The 10,168-nt window shown below is 28.4% G+C and overlaps 2 protein-coding genes across 4 annotated transcripts; both read right to left on the reverse strand.

The window, feature by feature from the left end:
- Positions 1-251: 251 nt before the first annotated feature.
- Positions 252-2,233, reverse strand: LOC113857865 (probable O-methyltransferase 3). The gene is made up of 2 exons (XM_027490110.1): positions 1,463-2,233; positions 252-554 (listed from the first exon to the last, which is right to left on the reverse strand). Exons 1-2 carry the CDS (start codon positions 2,231-2,233, stop codon positions 252-254), a joined length of 1,074 nt encoding a protein of 357 aa, XP_027345911.1.
- Positions 2,234-6,162: 3,929 nt separating this feature from the next.
- LOC113858534 (NAC domain-containing protein 73-like) lies at positions 6,163-9,212 on the reverse strand. 3 transcript variants are annotated; one of them, XM_027491225.1, is made up of 4 exons: positions 9,096-9,212; positions 8,564-8,756; positions 7,950-8,142; positions 6,163-7,179 (listed from the first exon to the last, which is right to left on the reverse strand). In XM_027491225.1, the coding sequence occupies exons 2-4, from the start codon at positions 8,678-8,680 to the stop codon at positions 6,632-6,634; spliced, it is 858 nt and encodes a 285-aa protein (XP_027347026.1). In that variant the 5' UTR covers positions 8,681-8,756; positions 9,096-9,212; the 3' UTR covers positions 6,163-6,631. The 3 variants fall into 3 exon arrangements, with proteins under 3 accessions (XP_027347026.1, XP_027347025.1, XP_027347024.1); XM_027491224.1 differs by lacking the exon at positions 9,096-9,212 and adding an exon at positions 8,905-9,084 and having other exon boundaries at positions 8,564-8,797; XM_027491223.1 differs by lacking the exon at positions 9,096-9,212 and having other exon boundaries at positions 8,564-9,084.
- Positions 9,213-10,168: the final 956 nt, after the last annotated feature.

Below are 10,168 nucleotides of genomic sequence, written 5' to 3' on the forward strand. Positions count from 1 at the left end.
TTTTTTTATTTTCTCAATTTATTAGTAACGATTTTTAAAAATTAAATATTATTTTTATATAGAATAGGATCCATTGACATTAAACACTTACACTAAATTCTAATTATACAAATTAAATAATCAAACGATTGAAAAATTACTCGAAAAGTATATAAAGATCCTTTATTGACGAGGGAGGACTGAGCCCTTCTCAAACCACATTAATTTCAGTTTCAGATGGTGATGGTAGATAGGTTTAATTTGAGAAGTTGTTATGGATAAACCTCAATGAGAGACCTCAAGCCCAACACTGGAGTTATCTTGTAGTCACTGAAACCAGCTGAGAAAATCAGTTTGGCCCATTCTTTTTCATTTCTCTCTTTTCCAGGGTACAACACCATCACAACACCATCAGCAAAGAGCTGCGTTTCAATTGATTCATCATTTTGCTTACCGTCCTCCATCACTATATCTATGATGATCAGTTTTTGTTCTTTGCCTTTGTTCTTAATTGTTTCCTTGCAATTCTTCAGTATTTTCATACACTGCTCATCATTCCAATCATGAAATATGCACTGCATGTCATTCAAACAATTTATATGAATCATTAAATGGGTTTAACTTTGTCTTTTTTATAGGGTGGGCGAACAAGGACTCGAATACTGATTGCTATAGATATGTAATATCTTATCATGCTGATCTCGAAAAAATTACTGCACCATCTTACTTCTTTAATTAACATCTAATAAATTTGGATGTGAAAATTGTAGGACTTTTTTTTTTAATATTATACTGAGAAAGTCATACGGTCGTATAGATAACATTGTCAAAGTCGAGAGATAAAATAATTTGTATTAAAAAATTTACAAGATCAACTTTTTTTTTTAGTTAAGGATAGCTCAATATTAAATTTATAATAAATTTAAATACCACCTTAAATTTTAACTATATTTATAATCGACGTGGGATTTTAAAAATTTACAAAAAAAAAAAATCCCATAAATCTAAAGAGATATAAATTATGGGAATGGGCATTTAACCTACCCTACAATTATTCATTTACATAGCCTCCATTTCTATGAGCTAGGAACAATGAAGCAAATTTATATGAGAATTAAATTTTTATAAAAAAAAAACTCTAAAATTTAATTAAATTTACCAATTAATCCTTATGAGAATTAAAGTAATATGACAAAAAAATGTAGTATTGAAAACTTTAAAAGACTAACGTGATACTAAATCAAATCTTTAAAAAATCAATTTGATGTCACTACGATAAGTTTATTTAGTGACACTTTCATCTTTTGAAGAATAAGTTGAAGGTTTTTTTCCTTTTTCTTTGTACCATCCTTGACAAACACCAAAAATAAGTATTTTTATAAAGTATTAAATAAAAAGAATTCTATGTAGAACAAAATAAAACATTTTAAGATATTAAAAACATATTTAAACTTTCGTTATTGATACTGGAACAGTAGTTTACCTTGAACAAAATGGCATCAGCTGGAGGAATTGCTTCAAACATGTCCCCACCAACATATTTCAAGTTGTCTTTTCCTTGCAAACCAGCAACAACATGTGGGAGATCAAATACTGTGCACTCAAGCTGTGGGAATGATTTGGCAATTGCCTTTGCCATAGTCCCTGTACCTCCACCAACATCTACCAATGACTCCAAGCCTTTGAACACCTCCTTGCACTTCTCAACCACCACACTGGCAATCAAATGAGTGTCACTTGCCATTGCATCATTGAAAAGTTCATTAAGTTTTGGCTCAATGCCACAATAATCCCAAATTTTCATTCCATGGGCTGTGTGAAACGGCGAAGGATCATCATTTTTGAACCATGTAGGCAATTGATACCATGGTTTTGTCAAAATTGGATCAACCATGGCTTGCAAAAAAGGTGCCATACTTAAGGGACTGTCCTTGAGCAATAAAGCAGATGAATCAGTTAGTACATAACCCATTTCTAGCTCATTCTCATTGATCTTTTGTTGAGAAAAGAAGCCAGAATGGATCAACATTCGCATCAAACGGTAGATATAATCGGTTTTGGATGGATGAATTGATAGTGAGGCAATAAGTTGTGAGAGTGGCATGGGTTGACCATACTTGTGTATGATATCTGGTATGTCTAAGTCAATTGCACATTTTAGGGACATGGAATTGATGTAGCTGAAAATGTGGTTCCATACATGGGCTTGGGCTTTAAGAAGCTTGGTGGCATTCTCTTCACTTTGGAATTCCATAATTTTACTAATTGAACAACTATAGGTGGATATGTATTGCACTTGTATGAAACCTCACATTACTTACTATTTATAAGGCAAGGTGGTCATCTTGAAGAGTCTAAGAATAAAATATTATTTACATCAAATTATTAAACATGTGTAAAAAGTACGCTCTTATCTGTAAAGTGGTGTATATAATATGTTTCATGCTTTTTTAATTGTGCAATTAATTTGATTATGCGGTACACATGAAGTTAATGTGCTCACAATTAGTAATTAATTCAATCCTACGTGGATCCAATTGGCTGAATGCATAATATAAGTGGTAATCCAATCATGGTTCCAGCCGTGCGATGCATATTTTCATCGTTAGAAAGTAACGTAAAAGATAATAGTTTACTGGAATATTTATTCAATAAATTAGCAATTGGGTCCATGAAAACTATATTACTTGTACGAATTCCCAAAACTTTTAATATATATACTCGTGAAAGAATTAACTTGTTGTAGACTTATGGCCAAATTGAAAATTTTGGAACCAATTCAAATAAGAATAATATTTAGAAAATCAAAACCAACTCAAGTAACATCTTTATCAACCAAATTGTGATTGAGAAATATTAATAATATCTCTATTAAATAGACATGATATTTTTAATTTAAATGACAATATATATTTTTTATCATACTTTTTTTATAAGTGTTTTTCATGTGTAATTTTCTTTTTAATCCCACAAATCCTTTTGTTAACAGGTGATAAATTCAACGTTAAATTAGAAACTTGTCTTTCAAATTATATTAATGTTAAATATATAATATGCAACAATTAATATATATTAAATTAAAAAATTATTAAGAAATTTTTGTTTAAATCACCCTTAAAATTTTAAAGATTATTGAAAATTAACGTTTGAAAAAGATTTTTCATATTATATAAATATTTTATTATAATAAATCAGCAAAAGATTGAAAAAGAAATACTATAAATTCATCCCAAACAACATGCAAAATCCAAATGTATGGATAAAAATTTAACATCAAATATATTATAAAATAAAAACATAATTCAGAGAAAAATACTTATGAAAGATACTTATAAAAAATATTTAAAATAAAAAATAGGTTATTGAATTTAAAATATTACATCACTAAAAATACTAATTATTAAATATTTAATTAAAAATCGAAATTATAAATATTAAATAAAAAATTAAAAATATATAAAGACTAACAAATTAATTTAACTTATATAAAATTAAAAAATTGTTGATAGGTTGAGAGGTAAAGTGAAGATGATAATTGTATAACTCTATCCACATAGTTAGTGAAAATGATGGTCCAATAATTGAATTGCAATGTGTGAGTGTTATATCCTACTAAAAATTAATTTGTAATAGTTTTTTCGTTTTTTGTCTTTTTGTTCTAGTCAGTAGTTATTTACTTCATAATTTATAATGATAGAGATGTGTTATGATTTAAGTATATGGAAAGAGCCTAACTAAAAAATTAGTTCATTTAATTTGGTAAAAGAACTTCAAAATTTAAATATTATATTGAGCATTTTGGCATCTAATCTTTTATATTTACATATACATATATGATAATATTAATAATAACAATAATACTAATATACCTTATCACAATTGAAAGATTGAAATAGGAACACTTCAATGAAAATATATCCTTATCTTTTGAGATCGTACGTGGACCTATCTGACTCTGGTTCACTTCGTGATGAACATTTATTTTCTCGTTTTTTCTTGCAAACAGTTCTATTGTTTTTTAACAAATCGATGCTAAACTTGTTTTCAACATGCTAATAAGATTGAGTTGACAGCTAAAGTTGAATGGGCTTGACAAAAAGTTAAAAAATTCAATTGATAATTCAAATTTCACCGATATTCACGTTAAATTATTTTAATAATTTATTTAATAACTTACGTAATTTACACTTTAACTTTAATTAAATTATTTAATGTGATAGTTCTTAATTATTAACTTATAACAATACATATAATTATAAAAAAATTATCTCTAACTTTTTTATATAAATAAAAGAATTATTATTAAATAAAGATGATGATTTCGAGTTATTTTCACCGTATTATAATAATTAGAAAATGATTTTCTTTTAATCATTAATGAAAACTAAAAAAAATTAGAAAAATTACTAATAACTATAGTAGTCGAAATATTATTTTACTCAAATTTAATCATAAAATATTCAATATGTATACCATAAAATAAAAATATATATATATTGCTATACTCTTTTTTTTTTTCATATTTACATATTATTTTATACTCAATGCTCGTGTTTGTACGTGTGCAATGTACTTAAGTGTGTGTTAAGTGAGTGGTGGGTAAAAGAATAGGGAATATGAGTAAATGAATACAGCCAGTGTGTGACGTGTGCTGTCACGAGGAAGAGAGGAACAGCGTGAAAAATAGAGAGAGGAAACCATTTTTTTAATTGTTTATCATCGTTATTATTATTTTTATTACTTTTTTTTTATGATTATTTGATTTATGTACTTAATTTACAAGGCTTATTAAGATAACTTTATCGGTTCAAGCATTTTCTAAAATATTATTATTATTTATTGATGATTATTATTTCTTTTTTATTTTTTCTCGAATTTAATTAGACTTATAAGGACTGAATTATTCACGTTATCTTAAATTTTTCTAGATTTAATTTTCATTAAGTAAAATAACAAGTTAATTGCTTTCTTTTATGAAATTTAAAAATTGACAATGCAAACAATTCAATAAGTTACACATTTGTTTAATCAAAATTAACGCAACACACATAAATATTAGTATAATTTTTGTTTAACACAAATTAAATTATTAATATAAATTTTAACAGATTACAATAATAATATAGTGTATATTATACTAATATTATTAAAATGAATTCACGTCGTTTATATTAATAATTTAAATTTCTTAAAAATTATATTAACAAAAATCAATGTAATAATAAATTATTAATAAATAACATTTTTTAATGAAAATATGCACAAAAGACCTAATGCAATATATATGAAAAGCCAATGGACAATCTAATTTAGAGCACATGTATAGCACATAACAAACAGTCTCTTTTTTATTTGAAGACAAAGGATTAAGTTTTTTTTATCATAGTTTTTATAATTACTTCTTATAACGAGCAAACGGTTCAATTTGCTAAGACGCATAATGGTCTATTTGTTTAGTGAAGTTAACTCCATTTTGTTGAATTGAAAAATATTAGTTATGTTTAGAAATGAAATATTGCAGTTATATTAAATATTTAGATGGTTTTATTTAACTCAAATAAAATTATTTTTAACAGGAATATACATGCTATAAAAAAAATAGGAAATATTCACATTTAACACAACACTAATATGAATCATTAACGCAAATCTAAAGTCTTTCGGATGCGAAGACATATAAACACTTAACTTCTCCCAGCATTGCTTGAAAACATGAAAACAAAGTTATAATAGACAATTTTGTTTGGATCTAAAAGAATCATTATATATTGTAAAATTCTTATTAAACTTTTTTTAAATTATTTAAATTAATTCCATTATTTGAACTACTCTTTTAAATACTTATGTCATATATTTTCATTTTATTATATATATACTCTTTCTTCAATTACATCAAAAGAAAATTATTGAAAATAAATCTTAATCATAGAAAAATGACATTTCACATGTACAGAAATTAGCTCTATTATTTGAACTACTCTTTTAAGCACTTATGCTATATACTTTCTTCTTGTTTTTTTTATCTCATCACTTCGATCACGTCAAAAGCAAATATATTGAAGACACCATACGGGGTTCCTATATACTGGCCTGGAGGGAGTAATTCCAAAATTAGTGAGGAGACATTTATGTTATGAAGGGAAATTATTACAATAAATTAAAACTTTCCGGGAAAAAGGCACAGATGTAGATTCTGTAGCTCAAGACTGCTTAAGGTAAAAGTCATGTTTGTACAGGTTGATGGTTAGTCGTTAATTACCCAAGCAAGGGCATGACAGGATGCCTTTGATACTACTGTACAAAGCATGACATTTAGAAACTACGTGCCCTCAAAAAATATAAAGGGAGGGAAGAAAGAAAAAGTGTTACATCTAAATCTTCTCATTTACTTCGCCAAACTTTCTTCCTCAATATGAGTATCTATGCATTAGTTTTCAAATGAAGCAATTTCTCTCCTTATTCTTGCCCACCTTTTTCTAGGTTATTAACTTATTTTATTTTTGCATAATATGATTGTAATGCCTCAGCATTATGAATTCTATATTATATATTTTAATATATGTTCTCCATCTCCTTTTAAGGGCTCTTATCTTAAATTCACCTTCATATATATATATATATATATATATATATATATTCTCCACCACTTCATTCAAGGAATATTAAAAGAAGCACCATGATCAGGAAAATGGTGGGAAATTACTTGAGCACTGCTAGGTCTATGTTGCCCCCCTTGATCAAATGATATGAAATTTGGATGGTAGTATTTCACAAACCCATTATTATTGTTTTTGTTATTGATTACCTCATGCACGGCTTGACCCTTCATAAGTTTCCCAGGAATTGATGAATCTTTCATGAGGGAACCACATTGTCTAGGCTGTGTTTGGTAGAAAACTTTGGAGACCACTAACTCCCCTTCCTTCTCCTCTTCATCACTTCCAAGGTGGTATTGGTGCATGACCCAATTCGTTTTCTCAGGCTTTTTTTGCTTTCCATAGTTAGTGTAGAGTACAAGAATTTTCTTGTACCCTTTCAACTTGGCATTGTTGTAGACTGGCCTAGTTTTACCTGTTTTGTGCCAACGGGTTTCACTACCATCCTCATCGGAGTGCACCTTTCTTCTTTTCCTTGTTCCTGTTGTATATGCCTTGGAAGGACGATGAAAGAAATGGCGAATTAGGCCATCTGTGCTAACTCCTGTCACAAAATTTTAACAAAGCAATTAGATGTTAATCCATGTATTCCAAAGATATAGTAATTAAAATTTTTGCTATTTAAACTTTATTTGTATTTTTACAAAAATCATGTATTTCTAATCTCTCAATAGCATCCTGTTTTTTAAATGTAGAGGCTAAAGATAAATAAAATTCAAATAGAAACTAAAATCAATAATGTATATTTGTAGAGACCAAAAGTATATGTCCTAAAAAAAACTAATAACTAATTACCATCTAACGATCGTACATTGAGTGGCACACGTATAATTAATTAAGATAAGGAACAGATCGATGATAAGAAGCTCAAGCTAGGTACTACGTAATAGCAAAGTTAGTTGAAGGGTATCATCATGGAGGTTTAATCCAAAGGATAATATGCATGAATTAATATTGTGATGTAAATTGTCACATCTTTTGCCACAAAAATGTTGTCTCAGCAAAACTGTTTTTTAATTTCTTCTTTTTTATGCTACTGAAGTCGAAAGGCAAGTCACTTAATTCTGACCATGTTATTATCAGGAATTATGTATATTATATATGTTGCTAATCAATATATACCATAACGGCAAAATTAAATGTCACTCATTAGACATATAAGATCTCGATTTTAAATTTTGATTGGAGTGGTGATAATAGTTGCATTGCGATCACAATTGAAAATCGTGTTAATTGTGAAGAGTCGTCAGAAATTAAGAAACATTATTGTAATGAATCAAAAGAGGATTTAAGAGATTGTATGGTATAATATACCTGGCAACTTCTCTGGATGAGTATAGCAGATTCCATTCTCGCCTTCAAGAGTGGGAATGAACTCATCAATTAGGGGGTGAAGTTTATGAATATCAGAGCGCACTTTCGCTTCCAAGTGTTCAAGAATCTCTTGATCTGTGGGATCAAACTTCACTCCAGCAGGTAGTCCAGGTAAATCATGAATTCCACCAGCCTAATTAATAAATACCACAATTTTATATTTCCTTTATATAAAACACTAGAAAAGCTTAAATATACTTCTGGTCATTACAGAGAAAATGTTATTTTGCATTAATTTTAATTACTATTTAAATTTTACTCATTTTTATTCCAAACAATTAACAAAAAAAATGCATTTAAGGACTACAAAAAATACATTTTGTTTATAATTTTTAAATATTAAAAACAAATAAATTCAAGTTAAGACTATTGTTTAAAAAAAGATCATATTTTCAAAGACTGGAAAAAAAAAAATATATATATATATATATATATATATAAAGGAAAAAAACTTAAACAAAGACAATTAATTTCACCCAAAAAGAAAAAAAAAGGGGGTGGGGATTAAAGGGTAATGATATGTGCTTTTTAACAAATGATTCATAACTAAGAACCTGTTCTTGGCATTTGATATGATGACCACATGTAGGACAAGTTCTAATTAAGCTATCCTTTCGTCCCTCCACTATGATGCTATGATGATTGTTTTCAGGGTCCTTGCACTGAGTCATTTCCTTGTTTTCCTCTCCCCTTCCTCAGTCATTCCCTTTATGGAGATCTTCTTTTCCTTGTTTTCCTCTTCTGCTTCTATAAAACAAATGGAATATAGAAACTAAAAGAGATCGAGACTGAGGGGTACAAAGAGAGAGAGAAACGTTTGAGTTAAGAGAGGGATTTAAAGTAGTAATAATTAATAAAAGAGACAAAAGGAAAACTTGTCTCTTCTAAAGCTTACTCTCCCCTCATGCCACTACTTGTTAAGGAGTGGGAAGGAATTAAATTCTCCCTCACTTTTTTGTTGCTCACTTTTGCATGAGCGATGAGTATTGCACTCCTTCCCAATTAACCTATGCTTGCACTTAACGAGAAAGCGGAGGGAGAGAAGCCCAAAAATCTAAATAGAGAATAAGATTAACAATTAGATACATGGTTGGTTGTAGAGGGAGATATAAGAATATAATAATGGGATTGCTTTGATCTCAAGTTTAGTTCTGCTTTGTATACTGGTATATGAAAACTTGTAGAAGAATAAATGTAGCGTTTTTGGTCACTTTTGTTTTTGCAAGTGTTTTTGTCCCTTTTACTCTGACTAAAGCTAGCTTTAATGAATTTCTTAAATAAAACAGGTTTAAATTTGGAAAATAAACAATTAAAATATGGATAGAGAGTTGAGTGGGATTGGGGCAACCTAATGTATAAGCACAAAGAATTTAGGTCCAATGTCACCCTGGAGTGTAGATAAAGTTAAAAAAATATAAATACCTGAAAAAAATTAAGAAGAAAATTGAAGTGAACAATTTTCAGCCAACCATAATTCCATTCCTTCACGTAGACTTATCATGCATACCAAGAAACCCCTTATATCTATCTTTTTCTAGTCCTAAGGTGACTTAGACAGTCTTAGTTCTCCATATCAATAATGGTTGTAGGCATTTACTATCTGTTGCCATATGGCAAAAGCAAACGTGAGCTTGTGTCAACAGATAATAATTGAAATACTTGAAAACAGTTTCTAATAATTTTCAACAATTATTTCACTAAGATCTTTGCTTATCAACCTCATTCTACACAAATGATTTGTCTATATGAACAAGACAGAATTTGTATATTAATGAGTTTCGCTGCAATTGGAAGTACCGTCCCTACGTTAGTTTATGCGTGTAAATAGATGTGTAGATAACCTTATTTTTCTTATATCTATTTGTACTATAAACCCGTCTAACCACTATACACGAGCCAGATTGTTTAGAAAATAAATTTCTCATTCAGTTAGTTGGATTGTAATTGTGATTTTATTTGCAATGATGGGTGTTTTGAATTATGGGAATATTATGGTCTTTTGCCGTGCAAATACATAGGTTGATATTTTAGTTTATCTCAAACGCAATATGACTTTTTATTCATAAATTACAGGACAAAACGTGAGGAAATAATTATGTTATGACTTTTTAATTAGGTCATTCCATAATTTCTATACTATCTAAGAAAAAATTAGTTCT

Source organism: Abrus precatorius, unplaced genomic scaffold, assembly GCF_003935025.1.
Source record: "Abrus precatorius isolate BTA unplaced genomic scaffold, Abrus_2018 Scaffold2, whole genome shotgun sequence".
Lineage (NCBI taxonomy): Eukaryota > Viridiplantae > Streptophyta > Magnoliopsida > Fabales > Fabaceae > Abrus > Abrus precatorius.